Source organism: Carcharodon carcharias, chromosome 2, assembly GCF_017639515.1.
Source record: "Carcharodon carcharias isolate sCarCar2 chromosome 2, sCarCar2.pri, whole genome shotgun sequence".
In the NCBI taxonomy this organism is placed as follows: Eukaryota; Metazoa; Chordata; class Chondrichthyes; order Lamniformes; family Lamnidae; genus Carcharodon; species Carcharodon carcharias.
In genome coordinates this window covers 92,065,700-92,087,040 of record NC_054468.1, presented here as the reverse complement: position 1 = coordinate 92,087,040, position 21,341 = coordinate 92,065,700, and the positions used below count along the sequence as shown (strand labels likewise).

Sequence of the window (21,341 nt, the reverse complement as noted above, 5' to 3'; positions counted from 1 at the left end):
TCCGGGCTGCACTTCAGAATCTCACCCTGAGGTTGCTGTGATGAAACCAGCAAGTTTACACGTAATCGTATTTCGTGGATGTGCCTTGTTTGAAGTCCTCATTCGCGCTTCGATTGTACATGGACTTCTTCGACTCAATGTCATCAGGATAGTTCTTCTTAACGTGGGTCATTTCTGTGTCATAGTGTGTGCTGGCTTTGTAGCCTGTCTTGTAGGGAACCCCGCGGCTTGGGACTTTGTAGATGGTGGAATTGTACCTGAACAAAATGATGACCTGTTTTAATAGGCAGCTCTTTCTGATATTTGCTTCTCTTGAAGCTCTGAGCATTGTTAAATCCAAAACTCAACCTCAATTAAGTTCTCATGTCCTGTTTCACCCCCTCCAGTTTACTCTCACCCCCTCCTACCACTAGCATTTCACCTAAGCAACCATTCTCCCTACATATGTAGATTCCTTCATGGGGTAAGGCATCAGAGCTGACCTCATTCCTGTTTCCAGATAGTGTCTGTGCCTGTGAAGGCTCCAACAGGACCACTGTGCAGTCAACAGGACTAATAAGGCTGATTTGCCAACTGGGTAGCCCAAAGGTGTTGAGGCTAATTGGAGGGCTCCAAATGCCTTTTTATCTGTGGTCACTTGATTAAGGGATTGAACCTGGGATACTTATATTAATTGATGTGGGTTTGCATCCTTTTCAGCTTGTGTACATAGTCAGCATCTTGTGTTACTGACTATCTCTACTGATGTTAATCCAACTTCCTCATAGTGTCACTCAGTAACCTCTCTCCCCTAGTACCCTGTGTGTCTGACTGTAACTCTTTCAAGTACAAACACGTTTCCATCTGTTTCAGATGAAGTTACATTGTTTCATAGTTTGCCATTGTGAGATTTGAACTCTTGATCTTGGGATTACAAGCCCAGTACCATAACCACTTGGCTATTTAGGCCAAGCCCGTGTGTCTGACTGTATCTGTACTGATGTTAATCCATCTCCTTCACACAATTGGACTCTTAACTTGGGGAGCATGGTTTCCTGTGAACAGTTAGTGTAAGTGACTTCAGGAGGACCTGGACAGGTTAATAAAATGGGCAGATAGATTTGAAATGAAATATAATGTGGATGAACAAGAGGTGGTACATTTTGGAGTTTGCACTAACTGATCAAACTTAAACATATTTGAGAAGCTGAGAGACTCAGATACTCTGATCTTTGAAAGTGAGAGGACAGGTTGATAAAGCTATTTTTGAAGAAAAAGCAAATAGGATCCTACCTTTTACAAATACGGGTGTGGAATACAGAAGTTAAGATATTTTTGGCACCTTATGTTAGGAAAGAAGGAAATCAAGAGCATGGAGAGGTTTTGAGGAGATTCACCACTGTGGATTAGAGGTTTCAATTGTGAAAAGAGATTGGAAAAACTGGGGTTATTTTCATTGGAGCAAAGGGGGTTAAGAGGAGGTGTAATATTGTTGTTCAAAGTTCTGAAAGATTTTGATAAGTCAGGTTGTGCATTGGTGACCAGAGAATAAAACTTTAGGAGCATTGCCAAAGAGAAGGAGAGGAGAGGTTGGAAGAAATGATTTTACATAAAGCGTTGACAGACCATGGGAGATAGCAGAGACAGTGGCGGAAGCAGAATCCATAATGTTGCCTTTTAAAAGAGAAATGGATCATTTTTTTGTGACAGCACAGAAGGAGGTCATTTGACTGGGCAACTTTGTGCTGGCTCATTGTTGGAACATCCATAGCCAATCCTGTTGTCTCCCCATTGCTCCGTTTCTTGTCTCAGTTGTCTCATGTCTGAGCCGGAGGGTTGTGGGTTCCAGGGCCACTGAAGGCTTGAGCATAACTTCTAGTTGTACATAGTTAGCAAGTTCTGAGATTGTGCTTCTTAAACCCATATCCAAATCACCTGCAAGTGTACCAGCATTGGCCCCTGAGATACATGACTCCTGAGCCTTCTCCAGTTCAAAGGGCATATGGGCCTATTTGTGGATGTCTCATTCAGAGACTCAGCACAGATGCAATGGGCCAAATGGCTTCCTTCTGCACTATATTAAATTCTATGAGCATCCTAGTTGCTAAGTGTATCTCTGCTCCTATTAACTTGATTTCTTTATGTGCTCAAGCACAGTATCTCCTCCCAGCTAGTTCTTGCAAATAATATTATCAACATACACCATTCAGACAATGTTGGTGGAGAAAATAGCGATAGGGAAAGCAATGAGATAATTGTTGAATGTCACACTGCTGCTATTTATGTTTACTCTTATTGTTGATTTTTGTGAACCAAAAATGTTGAGGGATATGAGGCAAAGGTGGGTACAGGGAGTTTAGTCACAGATTAGCCATGATCTTGCTGAATGGCATGGAAGAAGCTTGAGGGGCTAAGTATGTTGAAAATTCTAAGGAACAAGATACTTAGAGCAGGATGCTAGCAGAGTTGAAAAGAGGAGGGCAGATGATTAAAGGGACCTTGGATTTTAAAAGTCAATAAATTGTGGAAGGAAGAAAAGACATGGGAGTTCTGACATTTTGGAGTTCCACCCTTTTTTAAAATTCTTTCATTGGATGCTGGAGTCACTGGCTAGGTCAGCATTTATTTCCTACCCCTAATTGCCCTCTGAGCAGATGGTGATGAGCTGCTTTCTTGAACCATTGCAATCCTTGTGGTGTAAGTACAACCACAGTGCTGTTAGGAAAGGAGTTCCAGGATTTTGACCCAGCGACAGTGAAGGAACGGCGATATATTTCCAAGTCAGGACGGTGTGTGAATTGGAGGGGAACTTCCAGGTGGTGGTGTTCCCATGTGCCTGTTGCCTTTGTTCTTCTAGATGGTAGAGGACTCAGGTTTGGAAGGTGCAGTCGAAGGAGGCTTGGCGAGTTTCTGCAGTGCATCTTGTAGATGGTACACACTATTGCCACTGTGCATGGTTGGTGGAAAGAATGAATGATTAAGGTGCCATCAAGCAGGCTGCTTTTGAGTCTTAGTGTTAATATAGTAAAGATGTAGAGGGCAACACACTTGACTCAGAAGAAACATGAAAGGAACACTATCAATGGTAGTGTGCATTTGGAAAATCCTTTGAAAATAATTCTTATTTGATCTTAGTGATGTTTTCCCTGCGCTCAGCAGAACAAACTGAGAAAAGGAAGTTGAAACAATGAAAGAGAGAATATGGACTACAAATGGTTAGCTTTGATGTTTGGATCCCTCTTTGTGCTGCAAATGCTCCACTCAGAACATCTCAAGAAAGTCAGGAAAATCTTGAGGCAGAACAAGTGGAGACTATAGAAGTTCCTGTGCCTTGTATTGTAGATTTGAGTGATGATTGACATTAATGACCATTGATTTCCCTCTCTTTAATTTATAGCTGTATTCTGAACACCCAGTTACTCACCGAGCCTCCCCAGGTACCAAACCTGTACACGCGATGCACATCACTATCCCGCCGATAACTAGTAGGCCTCCAGACACCCAGCCCACAAACAAGGCAGCACCAAGCGAGAACCTGTAGAGAACAATGACCTTGTTTGTCCAAAAACTATTGCCACATTATAAAATCATAGAATAGTTACAGCATAGAATGGGGTCTTTCGACATTTCATGTCCATGCAGGCTCTCTGCAAGAGCAATTCAGCTAGTTCCCCTCTCCACTCCTTTCCCATAGCCCTGCAATTTTTTTCTCTTCAGATAATTATGTTATTTACTTTTGAAAGGCACAACTGAACCTTCACCACACTGTCAGGCAGTGCATTCCCAATCCTTAGCACTCACTGGATTAAAAAAAGGTCTGACCTGATGTTGTGTTTGGTTCTTTTGCTATTCACCTTAAATCACTGCTTTCTGGTTCTCAACCCTTCCACCAATTGGGAACCATTTCTCTTTATCCTTGCTGTCCAGACCCCTCCTGGTTTTGAACACCTCCATCAAATCTCCTCCCAACTTTCTCCAAGGAGAACAACCCTAGCTCCTCCAATCTGTCGACGTAACTGAACATTCCTGGAACCATTCTGGGACATCTTCTCCGTCCCCTTTCTAATGCCTCCACATTCAGTGTACTCACTGCACACCTGGGGACTGTACACTCTATAAAAGGAATAGGGGTGTGGATATTTGTCCTATTCAAATTAGGCTGTGATTACAAGTAACAGATGAACAAGCTTTGCATTGAGATTAGAATAAATTTCTTTCTCATCCACCACGTTAGGCTCTGGAACAGGCTTCCAACGCAAGCAATTAGTGGTATGTTGACCAACCCATTAACAAAAGTGCTGTATAGACAATTGTTTGACAAAGAAATTGTTGCTTTCAAGATGAAGGCTTAGATGGAGATGTGTTGTTGTTCTCCAGAACACAATGGGCCCTGTGCTGTTGGGTCCTCCGTGGAATTCATTGAGCCATTGTTGAACCAAATGTGGTTTGTAAGGTTGAGTTAGTATTTTGGAGCTTTGCTTGGTTACCCTGAGGGAGTTGGGCAGAAATGTCAGAGAACTTTATGTCCATTACCTTTGGTTGCTTCTCTTAGGACCTATAGTAGAGGGGCTAAGACTCTAATGCCATAAATTGTATATGATTCTTTGGGGGAGGGTGGGGAGGGGGCGGGAGAAGCAAATGGCCTTTTCTGAATCCATGCTTGTTATTGTTATAGATGTTGGACAACAATGAGTTGAGCCCATAAGCCGGGCTGTCAAAGGGAGCACTCCACCAGTGGAGGTGCCGTCGTTTCAATGAAGGGTTAAAACTACATTTCCTCTTATGTGGATGTAAAGAACATTCCAGAAAAGCATTGGAGTTCTCCCCCATCTCTTGGCCAATACATATACCTTAACCAACGTCACTGAAAAGCAGATGAACTGCTCAATCATTTCATTGCTGTTTGTGGGACTCTTCTGTCAAGTTTGCCAACAGTGACCACATTTCAGTGACCGTGAAGCATTTTAGATCTTCCTGAGGATGTGAAAGGTGTTATATAAATGCAAATTCTTCCCTTTTTTGAATCTAGGGAAAAAGAACAACGAAAACTAGTCACACAAAGAGTTTCCAGTTCTTGCGCTATATCCTTGAGTCTTACCTCTGCTGAACTGACCCTTGACCCCCAATAATCGAAATGTTCGCCTGCCAGAAGTCTGTCACCAACATGTTTCCGTAGACTGATACTCCAGCTATGCAGCAGACCCCTGTCCAGGTTTAAACAAAAAGTGTTAGCTGAAGGGGAGCAGAAGTAAGCCTTTACCAGTTATTTGTTGGGCTTCAGCTGGAGTATTGTGTCCCATTCTGGGCACCACACTTCAGGAAGGATGGCAAGGCCTTGGAGACGGTGCAGAGAAGATTTACCAGAATGGTACCAGGGATGAGGGGACTTCAGTTATGTGGAGAGACTGGAGAAGCTGGGTTTGTTCTCCTTAGAGCGTAAAAGATTGATGGGAGACTTAATAGAGGTGTTCAAAATCCAAAATGATTCAAATAAAATTTTTTATTTCTGGGGGGGTATTTTTGTGCTCATCAAAATAAGTGATATTTGCCCTGGGGAATAAGACATTTACCTATTTCAGTCAGCTGCAGTGAGCATCAAGTGCAGCCTTGTCAGGCACAGTTATAGTCAGCTCCCTCTACACTCTCCCTTCCACCTGCCACCCCATCAGAAGAGCACATCTGACAATGTCACCTACACTAGGGCCCTTGTGACTGCACTTTGTATGATGGTTGACTTGTGCTGTGTTAGGGAAAGATTTATGCTGCTGACTAGCATTCATCAGCCAGTAGAGGGGAGACTTTCATTAACAAACCCAATGCAGCCCTGTAGCTCTAAAGTTTATCATACTCATTAATGACACTTTCATTTTGACTTGTTTTCACATGTACTTCATAAATTTGTCATCTGTTGCCAAGTCCAATACTAGGCAGAGGGCACGATAGTGGCATTGTGGGGGACGGGCAGAGTGGGGGATGTGTTATGGTTTGACTTCTATTGGTTTTTACCTGTTGAACAGCCATTGGTTATTAAGGTTCTCAGTGTCCTTGGATTATACTGAGAAATCGAGGAGAAAGCCTGGAACTCGCTGGCTATACTCTGGACAACACAGGCAAGGAATAGATGGTCCAAGCCAAAACCAGATGGGCATTGCCTCTGTTGAAACATCAGAATATCACAGAGCTCCCAATTCGTATGTTCATATAGGTTATCGGGGTAGGTGGGAATGTGGAGTTGAGATTGCAATCAGGTCAGCTATGATCTTATTGAACGGTGGAGCAGGCTCGAGGGGCCGAGTGGCCTACTCCTGCTGCTAATTTTTATGTTCATGCCCCCTAGGTGGTGAAAACATTTATCATGAGGAATACTAATGCCACAGACAGGCTCGTTTACCAGGCTCCACTCACTCTAACTGATCTTAGGCTGGGCAAAGCTCCAGCTTCAGGATGACAATTACCCCCATGGGCTGTAGGAGAGGGGAACATAAATCAGCAAGGAATCTAATTTCTGATCACTGGTCACTGCTGTCTCCATTGCCAGAAAAAAAAGATTGTGTGGTTAAGGGTAGGATTGGGCACAGCTATGATGTCCTCCACAGGTGAATACCCCGGCACCACTTGATGTTGTCTGTTAAGGTGCAATATTGCGGAGCTGGCGATTCCAGTGTGACTAAACCCCATCATCTCCCAGGGAGATAGAAATTCACACCTCTTTGAACTGGTAGAAAGAGACTGAGGTCTACTGACCGCCTCTAAAGGGATTAAACCTGGAAAGGTTGATTGACTCATTGTCTATGACCTGTGGGATATGGAGGATGAGAAACAGTGTGTGCTTGCAATTGCCCAATACACGATGAAGGCTCTCCCTTCAAATGTGTTTAAAACTCCTGGTGGTGAGCTGTACCTGCGACGATGAACAGGATCCCAGATGTGAGCGTTAAGTTGGCCTTTGAAGCGTCATCCATTGTTCCCAGTCGAATGCACTTGAGGGCCAGGATGGAGACTCCCGAGCCAATCAACCCGAGCACGATGGCGACAATCATCAGTGCGCGAACTGCCTGGAGCATGGCTGTCGGCAGGAAGTACAGGTGTTAGTCCACCTAACAAGTATAGCGTGCTTCAAACATTGCCCTTCAACCTTTCACTGTGTCCCTGATGGCTTACCTGGTGGAAGTGAGTGTGCAGTGAAACAGCTAGTCCAGCAGAGTTGCAACAGCGGACAAAGGAATCATGGGGAGTTGAAACTGGATAAGGGAGGAGGTGCAAATCACCATTTTTGCGCATCACGTCACATGCCTGATTAGTCAAAGGGGTTGAATGTGGGCCAGAGTGTATAACAGGAAGCTGACTTAATTCCACCATTTTGCACCCATGCCCAATTTCATCCCCTCTGTTTTTGAAATGACTCAGTACGTAAACACACTGCCCTTTTGTGTTGCTGACTTATTCAGATCAGGGAGAGCCCAGGTTCACTGTATGGGCCATGCTGAGTTAATGGATCTCAGTCAGGAGGCCTGTATGACTGCTCACAATTTCAGAGGACAAAGGCAGCGATGTCACGGGAATACAATTATCTCCACGTTCCCCTTCAAATCTCACACTATCCTGCCTCGGGCCCTATCATGCCATTTCCTATTGTCGCTGGATTGAGATCCTGGAATTCCCCACCACTTAGGGGTACCACTGGCACGAGGATGACAGTGGTTAAAAGAGAGATCCATCACTACTTTCTGCGGGCAGCTATGTTTGGATAATAAGTGCAGCCATACTAGAAATGTCTGCATCCCACGAGTGCATTTTGTGTTCTATAGTGTTATATAGTAGGAATTTTGTAACCACCTGTTACCAATGTGAAGTTTCACTAGCAGCAACCATGGATCATGAATTGGGGTCACAATATTCTTGCCCAGTTTCCAACACAGACTAACATCAGGCAGGGCCCTGAGCAGGCAGGCGTGCTTTGCAAAATCCTTTCACACTTGCAGTGTAAAGTGACTGAGGGGAGTGTTATCTAGAAGGCAGGAGCCAGGCAGGATTGAATAGCAGAGAGGAGAGAGTAGATGGACACTCTGGAGTATTGCTTGGGTTTGGGCTATATTTATAGTAGAACCTCTCTTTCATATAATCAGATACCACCACAATCATTGCCCATCACATCATTGCAACTTCCTCATGTCTTTCTCACATCTTGCAGTCCTGTGATGCTGGCCTGTACATTTCCCCCCCTTCTTTTACCCTGTTGGTGATGGTGGAACCCTTAGTACCTTAATTCCATTCCATGGGTCACCCTCCCTGAGCCCCATTACTGCTCCAGATTTTTTATCCTTTTCCAAAAGCCTTTTCAAAACCCATCTTTTCCATCAGGCTTTCCATCTGACTTTTACCGCTTTGGCTGGACAAGCTTCTTTCCATTTATTATGGTAAAGGCGCTCTATATGGTCAGGTTACTGATCATGGAGCATGCTTGTTTTGTGGATTGTGCAGATCAGTATATTCGCTATATATTCAAATATCAATTTAAACACTAGAGTGTTACAACCAAGGGAGATCTATATCTCTCAAGTGGTAATAGAGTTTAGCAGAGAACCATTGCACTGAATGGGTTCAGGGGACAATTGGATGCCTTTCTGGAGAGAAAGGGGGATATTGCTGAAGCAATTCATGGTTATGCTAATTAACTCTCAAAGTGTTTTCCATGGTACTAGTACTTGTGTGGCACCTTAGGACATACTCAGAGCACTTACTGACTATTGATTTACCTACTGAAGTACTGGCATCATTGTTATATAGGCAAACACAGCAGCCAGTTTGCACATGGCAAGGCCCTGTGGCAAATGAGATGAATTACCAGTGAATTTGTTCTTGGTGATGTTGGTTGAGAGATTGATAGTGACTGCGACACCAGGAGAATTCCCTGCTCCCCTTTGATCAGTGCCAAAATCACCAGAACAGGCATAAAGGGCCTCAATTTAATGTCTCAATGGAATTATGGCACTTTGAACAACACAGCATCTCTTTACTAAAGTGTCAGTGTTGATTCTGTGCTCTAGGCCTGGAATGGGACTTTTAACTCGACTTTCTGACTCAGATGTGAGAGTGCCATCAAGGGAGACAACCTGATCCTCTGTAGGGTAGTTTAATTTTTAGGGCCCTTATGCACTGTGCCTACTAATATAGCAGATAACTCCTGAGACTCAAGCACACAATTTAGACTGACATGTCATTGCAGTACTGAAGGAGCGCCAAGCTGTCGGAGGTACCATCTTTCAGATGAAATGCTTAAGCAAGTTGTGTCAGAACACAGTCCCAGAGGTGGATTTGCACTATTCCAGCAACACCTGATGTAGGATGACTGCAAGCATAATTAATACTGCATTTAGATCTGAGTTCATATGGCTGGTTCTCAATGTGAGAGTCTAGGCAGTTGGTGGCACCAGCATATTACACATATCACAGGCAGCCCCTAGTATATTGCCCAATTGGGCATCCTTCGTTGTGTTAGGCTGGACAGCAATTGACCGTGGGTAACTTGGCCAGGGAAGCTAGCATAGCCTAGCCCAATCTTGTCTGCTTACATGGTCTTTAAACTTGGCCTTTAGAAGGACAGGGGCAGCAGATGTATGGGAACACTACCACCTGCAAGTTCCCCTCCAAGTTACTCACCATCCTGACTTGGAAGTATATCGTTGTTCCTTCACTGTCATTGGATCAAAATCCTGGAACTCTCTTCCTATACCAGCACCGTGGATGTACCAACACCACCTGGACTGCAGCATGTCAAGAAGGCAGCTCATCAGCACCTTTTTAAGTGGAATTAGGGATGAGCAACAAATGCTGGCCTTGCCAGCAACACCCACATCCCATGTAAAAGTATATTAAAAAATACTTTTCAGCTGGAGCCATTGAACTGCCAATACATATGGGATTTTGGCTGACCTTCTCCTCTTCCCTGATCAGGAATGCTATGCCATTTTGTATTGTTCCTTCCCCATCAGCTGAGGCAAGTAAAGATATCACCTGGAGCTAGATTCCTTCTGGTCCCTGTGGCATTACATTGCACTGAGCTGTTCACATGCCTACAATACCACCAGAGAAGTGAACCAATTGAAATCATAAGACAGGTTTTAGGGATTTTTCTTTCTAATCACAATTGGAGAGTTTAGGGGTTTAACCCAACCCCAACCATGGCATTTTGTATCAGGGAGTTGAAGGCCAGTCAAAAAGCATAAGATGTCATTTTCTGCAGGTGCAGGTTATGAGTAAAAACTAGTGTTGACTCCTGCTGTTGTCCCAAGGCATTGTTTCAATGGTTTAATTTTCATTGCAAATGGCTGGAGACAAAATCAGGCTTACATGAACATTTGCTACTTTACATCATGAGGCTGGTTTTCCGAATAGATGGAAAATAGGAGCACATGTGGAGTTGGCAAATGAAGCTCCCTGCTGGGCGCATTCAGGAAATCAGACCTTGTACATAGCATACGAGAGGTACATCCAATGTGATGGGATAGTTTCCTGCTGCTGTGTCTCTTTGTACTCAATACCATCCATTATCAACCATAATGCCATCATCCAGGTGAGTCTGTGACATAAGTTCATGTTGATATTCTCTAATTGTCTGGGTATGTATCAAAATTATAACTTTACTGCATCCCTATACTAAGTTTAAAAAAATATACTTTGTAGATTTTATACCTTGGCGTGTCGATTACAACACCAGCTTGCATTAATGTAACACCTTTAATGTAGTAAAATGTTCCGAGGGGCTTCACAGGAGTGTAGTCAGACAAATATTTATACCGAGCTAAAGAAGGAGATACTAAGCCAAGTGGCCAAAAGCTTGATCAAAGAGGTAAGTTTTAAGGCATGACTTAAAGGAGGCCAGAGAGGCAGAGGAGTTTAGGAAGGGAATTTTAGAGATTAGGGCCTAAATGCTGAATGCACAGCTGCCAGTGATAGAGTGTAGGATGGGGTGGCGGGGGGCTGCTGGTGGGAGCACAAGAGGCCATAGTTGGAGGAACCCAGAATTTACAGAAGGTTTGTAAAATAGCTAATGGATAGAGGTGATGAGCTTGTACAAAAGCCATTGATTATTTTTATATCTGAGGACAACTTAGTTCATTTCTCCCCTGCTCCCAGTCACCAATCTGCCCTCTGTTCAGCACTGCAAATATTTTGTCATGTGTACGGGGCTATGTCAATATAAATTCTTTTGTCTAGGCTACAAAGAATGGCCAAGGTCAGCTGAAGTCTTATGTGTGCTCAATAATTCGCTGCTGACGTTGGCAATATGAAGCCCTCATTCTCTTAACGATACTTTGTTAAACGCTTGCCCTAGCGAAACTCAAACAGTGCTTCCATTTCAGTCAAGGTGTATGTTCTAGTATTAGTAAGGTTTGTTGTGGTGTTAGCAGGAGATGTCACAGGATTAGAGGGGTGTACTACTGGATTAACAATGTGTGTCACAGTATTAGTAGGTTTGTGCAGTATTAATAGGATGTGTCATAGAATTTGTAGGGATTGTTGCAGTTTTGAAGGGAAGTCAAAGTTGGAACAAGGAAATGGGCCACTTTGCCCAACAAACCCTTGTTGGCTTTTACCCTTTATGCAAACAATTCATTCTAATCACAGAAAATGCTGGAAAGCTCAGCAGGTCTGGCAGCATCTGTGGAGAGAGAAACAGAGTTAACATTTTGAGTCCGTATGACCTCTTTAGAACTAAAGAGAAGTAGAAAGGTGATGGGTATTATACTGTTTAAGAGGGGGTGGATCAGGTGAGCAAAATAGGTGGTCAGGGGTAGGTGGAAGCTCAAGAGAGATTGACAAAGATGACATAGACACAAGACAAAGCAAAGGGAGTGTTAATGGTAGTGTTAAAGACTAAAGAAGGTGCTGATAGTGGCATAAAGATAAGATAGAATGTGTTAATAGCAGAACAAGGGTCAGCACTCTGTGAAAGAAAAACATAGAAACAAATGACAGATGGGCTTGTTAGGGGGGAGTTGAGGAAAAAGGATTAAAAAAAGGATAAAGAAAAATAAAAACATAAAAATAAAAAATGAATAAATAAAAATGAATAGAAAACAAAAGTGAAAATATAAAAATTGGATTAAAAAAGGGTAAAGATGGATTTTTACTTATTTTCCTTTTTAAATTTATTTTTATTTATTTGTTCATTTTTTATTTATATATATTTGATTATTATATTTTTCTTTATTTTATCCTTTTTTAGATCCTTTTCCCCCAACCGCACCCCCGCCCCCCACCGCACCCCACCGCACCCCACACTTGTCACTTGTTGTTTCTATGTTTTGCTTTCAGAGTGCTGATTCTATGTTTTGCTTTCAGAGTGCTGACCCTTGTTCGGCTATTAACATTGCTATCTTATCTTTATGCCACTATCAGCACCTTCTTTAACACTACCATTAACACTCCATTTGTCTTGTGTCCATGACACCTTTGTCAATCTCTCCTGATTTCCCACTTACCTCTGACTTTCTATTTTGCTCCACCTGCTCAACCCCCTCTTAAACAGTATAAAATCCATCACATTTCTACTTCTCTTTTGCTCTGAGGAAGAGCCATACGGACTCGCAACGTTAACTCTGTTTCTCTCTCCACAGATGCTGCCAGACCTGCTTAGTTTTTCCAGCATTTTCTGTTTTTATTTCAGATTTCCAACATCCACAGTATTTTGCTTTTATATTATGATTCTAGTTGCGTCTGCCCACTCTGTTGCTGGATTCCTTTGACCACTTTTCCTTCATCCCACCTATCCCTTCTAATCATCAATGTTGAACCTGATTTTGGCCTCGACCGCTAATCATGGGAGTGAATTTCATGACCTCTCAACTCTCAATGGCGAATTACTTAGCTATGGTTGCCTAGTAGTTATGGATTAGATCAGCAATCCAGACCCTGTGACACATTGTGAAACAGAAATCAATCAATTTGATAATTTCTGGGCTGGCAACAAACAAGTTGACCATAAAAAAGCTGCGGGATTGTTGTTAAAATCCCAACTGGTTCACTATTTCAAGAAAGGAAACTTGTCACCCTTACTGAGCCTAGTTAAGATGTGCAGTAAATCCTTAAATCCCATTGGGTAACTAGGGATGGGCAATAAATACAGCTTTGCCAGCATTGCCTACACCCTGAGAATAATTATATAAGTTTCTCCTGCCTGCTGTTCTACTTGTGTTATATTTAATGTGTGCTTGACTCCTCAACTAAAGCATTTCTATGCATTGAAGAAAGTGCAAAATATTAGTGAGGTGTGTCAATCTTTTACTAAGATTTGTTACAGCATTGGTTGGGTTTGCTGCAATATTAGCAGGATTGTCACAGTCTTAATGGTTTGTCTCAGCAATATAGTTTGTCACAGTGTTAGCAAATTTGTCACAGGGTCAGGGCATGTTACAGAATTGGTGGGGTTTGTCACAATATCAGACTATGTTAGGGTTGTGTTCCAAAAAAGAATCATATTGGACTCAAAATGTTAACTCTGTTTCTCTCTCCACAGATGCTGCCAGACCTGCTGAGTTTTTCTAGCACTTTCTGCTTTTATTGTCACAGTTGGGGTTTGCCATGGTATTATTAGGTTATGTTACAACATTGGTGATACACCTTATTATAAGTAATCATGAGTTTGATAAATAAGCTGCACTCCAGCAGGGAGTTTGTCTCTCGTCAGATGGAGGACGGCAGCAAGGAAGATTGAAAAAAGAGTTGGAGCACTGACAAAACCTTGTTTGACTCCTGTCTTAACCTCAGAGGGGTCTGAAATGGTAAACTATTTAATCTCAGATGACTCCAGTCAAAAGCTAAGATCACCCTGATCTCATTCATTGAGCTCCAACACGCTGATGATGCTGTGGTAAGTGCTGTGTCAGAAATGGATCTCCAGAGAATCATTCACGTTTTCACTGAGCCAAATGGGAAGATGGGACTTACACTCAGCATTTAGAAGAGCAAAGGCCTCCGTCAATAAACTCCAAATGCACACATGCCAGTCCCATTGACTAGGATTCATGATAAATGCCTGGAAAATGTGGAACACTCCCAGTGCCTTGGAATTTATCTTTCACAGAAGGCTGACATTGATGAAGAGATCCAGAATTGCTTGAAATTTTATGGATTAGGCCTTTGGCCACCTGAGGAAGTGAGTGCTTGAAGATCACGACATCAAAACTGAAACTAAGTTCACGGACTACCATGCGATCATGATCCTTTCCTCAGTGTGCGGGGCTGAAATATGGGCAACTTATAGGAGATATCTCTAAGCGCTGGAGCTATACCATCTATGCTGCCTGCAGAAGATCTTTCACAGTAATTGGGAGGACAGACAAACCAACATCAGTATCCTCTCACAAGCAAGCACCACAAGCATCAAGACCATGTGCCATCAGCTTTGTTGGGTTGGTCATATGGCTCGGAGGTCAGATACTAGGCTCCCAAAGCAGGTGGTCTTCTCCCAGCTCAGTCAGGGCAGACACACCAGAGGAGGACAGGAGAAGCACTTCTAGGATGTGCTGAAAGCAACATGAATACCACATTGACATCAACTCCTGGGAGACCATCTCCCTGGACTGAACCAGATGGCAGCAGAGTCTGTGGGAAGGATTTGAGCACTTTGAGACCCAACAATGACAAAATGAAGAGGAAATGCGAAAGAGGCAAACAGAACACACCATGACCCAAGCTGCACGACCAGACATCCCCTTATGTGTCACAAGGTCTGCAGATCCTAAATCGGCCTCATCAGCTATCTTCAGACTCATGGAAGACAAATCATCCTCACTAGTGAGGGATAGCCAAAAGGTGATAGTGGGGTGTCTTGCCCCTGTGGAGTGCTCTTTCTTTACATATCACTTATAACACACTTGTATTTCAAGTAGGGCTGGGACAAGACAAATTACTAACCCTTAAATACAATAGCCTTGCTTCAGGCTAAACCTGGGAGCCCAAAATACTTGAAAGACACAAGAACAAATAGTTGTACTTAGCTAAGGCTTGTGGCATTCACAATAGAATGCACCATTCCAGAGAACTTTAAGCTAAATTTTTCTTTCATAAATATCATAATCTGTATAAGAAAATAGCTTTGAGATGAACAGTTATAATGTTTGTTGCCTTCATTAGATGCTATTTAACCCAGCTTGACAAGGTGATGAGTTGCTGATCTCTTTGACATTTCTGATGTTTAGCTTTTTTCTCTAAGTTGTTCATCGGTTTCAATTTCCATACTCACAAATCTTTATACCTCATTTTAAAATTTGCAGTATTTCTATAGGCTTTTCTTCATACAAAGAGCAGTGGAAATCTGGAACTCTCTTCTCCAAAAAACTTTCAAAGATCAATTGAAAACCTCAAATCTGAGATTGATAGGTTTTTGTTAGGCAAGGATATTATGGAACTAGGGTAGATGGAGTTAAGATACAGATCTGTTGCTGCTTGTAGCCACTCCTACCAGGAGATCTGCTGTCATGGTATGCCACGCGCATATGTCTTGAGCCACCCTCACACATCCATTGTAGCTCGTCTGCGGCTGTTCTGTGACATTTGTCATCTGACTACGCCTAGGTCGACCCCTCTTTTTGCTGCCTACCACTTTGCCCTCTAGGAGAGATCTCTGTAGCCTTTCAGCTCTGATCAAATGGTCAAAATATTGACATTTCCTTTTCTGGATGTCATTTTTCAGAGTTCTTTTTGCTTTTGCAATATCAAGCACCTCTTCATTTGTCTTATGGTCTGTACGTGGAATTTTTAGCATCTGTCTTAGCATCCACATTTCAAAGACCTCTGTTTTATTCCACAAATCTTTACTGATTGCCCAGGTTTTTGAGACAGACAGGAAAGTGGATAGAACGTAGAATCTTTTGAGCTTTTTCCTGTTATAAGCTAGAGTTTTATTGTAGTTAACATATCCTTCATGTTCACAAAATTACTTCTGGCTATCTCTATCCTAACTTCTGCATCACCTCTACCATCTTCTGTTATCACTTGTCCTAAGTAGACAAACTTATCTACTTGTTCCAGTGTGATGCCATCAACTTCAATCTTCACTTTAGTTTTTTCTCATGTATTCCTTCTAGTTACCATTGATTTTTTTTATCTTTTTGGAATTCATACTTGATCCATATTCTAAACTTCTAGATTTTACTTGATCTACGATATTTTATAGAGCAGCTTCTGATTCTGTAAGTAGCTCTGTGTAGTCAGAGTACTGCACGTTTGTTATGTTCTTGCCTCCAATTTTTATCCCTGGAAGTATCTCTGATTCTCTGAATATTTGTTCTGTGTACAGATTGAATAATCTTGGCAACAGTACACAGCCTTGTAGTACTCCATCTCTTCACTTGAAACATATCCAATTTTCTATCATCTAGCCTTTTGCTCACTATTTGGTCCCAATACAGGCTCTGGATAAATCTCACATCTTTACTGTCAATGTCACATTTTAGCAACATGTCCGTTAACTTTTGGCGATAAACACAATCAAATGCTTTTTCCTAGTCTATGAAGCATATGTAAATGCTTTTATAAAGGCAAAATACTGTGGATGCTGGAAATCTGAAACAAAAACAAAAAATGCTGGAAACACTCAGCAGGTCTGACAGCATCTGTGGAGAGAAAGACAGAGTTAACGTTTCGAGTCCGTGTGACTCCTCTTCAGAGCTAAGGGGAGTAGAAATGTGGTGAAATATATAATGTTTAAGTGGGGTGGAACAGGTGAAGCTGGATAGAAGGCCAGATGGAGGCAAAGGAGAGATAGCGAAAGATGTCATAAACAAAAGGTCAAAAGGTGAAAGCTGTTAGTATTGGTGGTACTGGCTAAAGGAGATGCTAATGGTGAGATTAAGAGTGGAAAGCAGAACGTAATAATGGCAGGACCAGGGTAAGCTCACTGGAAAGTGACAGATGGCCCTAGTGGGGTTGGGGTGGGGTGGGGAGGGGGCGGTGGTGGGAAAAAAGATCGAAAAGGCTAAAAGCTGGGGATAAAACAATGAATAAAAATGGAAATAAATTTAAAAAATAATAATAATGAAAATAAGTGAGAAAATAAATAAATAAATAAAATGAAAATGAATAAGAAAAAAGGGGGGGGCATCAAAAAGGGGTGGGGATGGAGGAGAGAGTTCATGGTTTGAAGTTGTTGTACTCAAACACTCTGTGACTTTGACACAGTCATGACGCCTAGTAAGGCAATGTGGCCAATCACCTGTGAAGACTCTTGGACCTCACAGTGTAAGCCCGATAGTTCATCAAGAAAAGTCATAGTTGAAGAGGTTGGAGCCCCTGCACCTCAGCCTGTTGTAAGTAGAGGCAGGGAAGGAGAAGTCCTTGCCCAGTGAAGTAACCAACAGATTTTAGACAAGGTTGACCTAAACTCAAGAGAGATCAGCTTCTGCAGCCGTTACACTCAATAAAAGAGGTAACTTCTTGGGAATAGGAACATGGAATATAAGGACTTTATATCAGGTGGGAAAGCTTGTTAACCACAAACAGCTATAAAAACAGAAAATGCTAGAAACTCTCAGCAGGTCTGACAGCATCTGTGGAGAAGGAAACAGAGTTAACATTTTGAGTCTGTATGATCCTTCTTCAGAGCCATACTTTAACTCTGTTTCTCTCTCCACAGATGCTGTCAGACCTGCAGAGATTTTCCAGCATTTTCTGTTTTTATTTCAGATTTCCAGCATCCGCAGTATTTTGCTTTTAACCACATACAGGTAAATACTGTAGTGAATTTGTTAGGACTTGCAGAAGCAAGATGGTTCGAATCTGGTCAGATGGAAAGAAGAATTATGTGCTTTACTTCTTGGGAAGTGAGAAACATAGAAATGGAGTAGAAATCCTAGTAAACATACGATACAAGAGATCAGTTCAAGATTACAGGCCAATCTCAGAGTGATCATGATTAAGGTTGAAGGAAGACCTTTTGATGTGGTTGTCATACAAGTTTGTCCTGACACAAGAGCACGGTGCACAGGAAATAGACACATTTTATGGCGACATCCTGAAGTGTTAAGATCAAGTTAAATCAATGCTTGTGGTAATTGTAATGGTCACTTAAATGTTAAAATTTGTGAAGAACATCAGGAGCACATGTCAGTCAAGATGAGAGGAGAGGGACTGATACAATTTTGTCAAGAAAATGATCTGACGGTGGCAAACGCCTTTTAGCAACCAAAAGGAATCCTGTACACTTGGAGAAGTCAGGCAATGTGTATAGAAATCACATAGATTACGTGATGGCGAAACAACATTTTAGAAACAGTATAAAGAATATTCATACATATTCCGGCACTGTTATAAATTCAGATTGTTATCTCCTTGAGGCAAAAATTAAGTTGAAACTGAAAACACAAAAAAAAACAGATCAGCCATGATTTAATTGAGTGGTGGAATAGGCTTGAGGGGCTGAATGGCCGACACCTGTTTCTAAGTTCTCTATATCTTGCTCACTTTTCAAGATTAACAGTTTGCAAACAGAAAGTACCAGCTATAACCAACCAAGTCAAGAAAGAACGCATGTTTATATAGTGCTTTTCATGTTATCAGGATTTTTTAAACCCTTTTCAGCCAATGAAGTGCTTTTGAAGTGTAGTAGCTATTGTAATGGAGGGAAACGTGTGCACAGTAAGATCCACAAAATGCAATGAGATAAGTAATCAGATAATCTATTTATTTTAGCAATGTTGCTTGAGGTATAAATTGTTGACCTGGACACTGGAAGAACTTTGTTCATGCACTTGAGAGAGCAGATAGAATCTCTGTTAGATGCAAAAACAGAAAATTCTGGAAAAACTCAGCAGGTCTGGCAGCATCCATGGAGAGAGTAACAGAGCCAACGCCCTGAGTCTGTATGACTCTTCGTCGGAGCTCTGGGGAAGGACTAGGGGCGTTGGCTCTGTTTCTCTCTTTATGGGTGCTGCCAGACCTGCTGAGTTTTTCCAGCAGTTTCTGTTTCAGAGTTCCAGCGTCCGCAGTATTTTGCTTTTATCTCAGTTTAATGGCTCACCTGAAAGTCAGGACCTTAGACAGTGCCTCCCCTCCCTCAGCACTTCACTGAGAGGCCAAACTAGATTATGTATTCAAATCTGGGAGTGAGGCTTGAACCTATAACTTTCTGACTCAGGAGCCAGAGTGCTACTGCTGAGCCATAACTGATTCTCTACAACAGAAAGGTAGTTATCCTATTAGCACATACAAAAAAATCTGAGTTCAGAAAAGGCTGTTTTGTTCACCAAAACCCATCTCTTGGTTCATTACTCCGCCATCAAAACCAATCTTTTGTGCATAGCAACTCCCCCATTGTAGCCCATTCTTTAAAATGACATTCCCGTGTCAGCCCAGCCCTTAAGTACATTAACACACCCATCGATACCTATCCGACTGGTACATTAATTCTTCCATCGAAACCCATCCCATGAATACAGTAAATCTCCCCTTGAAGTCTATTTCTTTAATAAGTTAACATTGCCATCGAAGCCTCCAGTGTATTACTCTAGTGTATTAACTTGCCCATTAAAACCTATTCCTCTAGCACGTTAATTTTCTCATCATTGCATCTAATTTTGCTTTCAGTAACTCTAATCATTTTGCCTTTAATATTTTGCCTAGTTGATTATGGCAGACATTTATCATGAAGCAGTTTTGACAAGAAATACCTGAAAGAATTGAGCCACTTTGTGACAAAGGAGGTTTTAAAGAACTTTTATGCCTTGCAAGAGATGGAATATATTCAGAGCTGTATTAGTAAAACATGTAAATGCACAACTTTAAGTGCAATATGGTTTGTTTTAGAAATGAAGTAAGTGTCGTCAGGACAGACCCCTCTGTTTCACGCTGCCTGCCCACATCCAAAAGCATTCATCCACTTCTCCTACCTGGGAGCCCCAGGACTGTATAAAAGGGGCGACATTCTGTGAAGCCCGATGTCTGCTGCAGGCACATTTTCCAAAGACCCATGTATTTGTATACTGAAGTCACCAGGTCCTGGGCCAAGTCCTGCGTGCTCCATTGGTTCAAAGCAGTGGCAACGATGGTCCCAGCAAAGCCTAGAGTAGAGATGCCGAAGCCCAGGCACTGGAACATTGTGGTAGCCATGGTTTTTACAGCGAGTCTCTCAGCGGCAAGCAAATGCAACACGTCTGAACAGTTGGTCCACTGTCGATCAAATGACTTGGTACCCTGCATTCCCTATAGACGTAACCAGTGTGACTGTGAAACTTGTCAGCATCGAATCAGTGAGTCACCTGTTTGTTTAAATTGTTTTCATTAGATAGACGATGAAACTTAGACCAATTCTGCTGATCTATGTAGCTTTTCTTTTGTTATTAGGAAAATCCAGCAAACTTTGCTCTCTTACTCACTTTGTCTTTTGTGGGCAAAACTATGATAGATTATTGAAAGATTGTGTCAATGCACAGTGCACTGCAGGAACTCACAAAGCTTCCTTAGGCAGCACCTTTTAAACCCACAACCACTACCATCTAGAAGGACAAGGGCAGCAGATAGATGGGAACACCACCACCTGGAAGTTCCCCTCCAAGCCACACACCATCCTGACTTGGAAATATATTACCATTCCTTCACTGTCGCTGGGTGAAACTCCTGAAACTCCCTTCCTAACAGCACTGTAGGTGCACCTACACCACGAGGACTGCAGCAGTTCAAGAAGGCAGCTCATCACTACCTTTTCAAGGGCAACTAGGGATGGGCAATAAATGCTGGTGAAGCCAGCGAAGTCCATATGCTGTGAATGAATTGAAAAAAATTATGGCTTACCCTTACCTCTGAGCCAGAGGTTTGGGGGTTTGATTCCTGTATTATTGACTTGAGTCAAAAATCCAGGTTGACTCACCAGTTCACCACAAAGGGAGTGCTGCACTGTTGCAGGAACCATATCTTGAATGAGACCTTAAAAAAACCATGACCCTATCTAGCCCCTCAGGTAGACAGCGTAAAAGATCCCAAGGCACTGTTTGAAGAAGATCAGGGCAGTTCTTCTGGTGTCATTACCAACATTTGTCTCTCAACTAACACTCCTAGACTTGATAATCTGGTCATATAGTTTGTTACCATTATTGGATGTTGCAAAGTACTAATTGGCTGCTGTGGTTTGTAGCCAATTTGGCTACAAATTGAGGGTAGTGTAGTGGTATTGTCACCAGACCTATAATCCAGAGAAAGAATTACCTGGAAAAACTCAGCAGGCCTGGCAGCATCGGCGGAGAAGAAAAGAGTTGACGTTTCGAGTCCTCATGACCCTTCAACAGAACTTGAGTTCGAGTCCAAGAAAGAGCTGAAATATAAGCTGGTTTAAGGTGTGTGTGTGGGGGGCGGAGAGATAGAGAGAG

General features: G+C 42.3%; 2 protein-coding genes across 2 annotated transcripts in view; one reads left to right on the top strand and one right to left on the bottom strand.

Moving 5' to 3' along the window:
• LOC121270748 (zinc finger protein DZIP1L-like) overlaps positions 1–21,341 on the top strand; it is a 148,794-nt gene that overhangs the window by 90,225 nt on the left and 37,228 nt on the right. The gene's annotated exons all lie outside the window — the stretch shown is intronic.
• LOC121269387 (claudin-18-like) lies at positions 56–20,088 on the bottom strand. Its single transcript, XM_041173980.1, has 5 exons — positions 19,869–20,088; positions 6,881–7,045; positions 5,078–5,183; positions 3,404–3,514; positions 56–257 (listed from the first exon to the last, which is right to left on the bottom strand). Exons 1-5 carry the CDS (start codon positions 20,086–20,088, stop codon positions 56–58), a joined length of 804 nt encoding a protein of 267 aa, XP_041029914.1.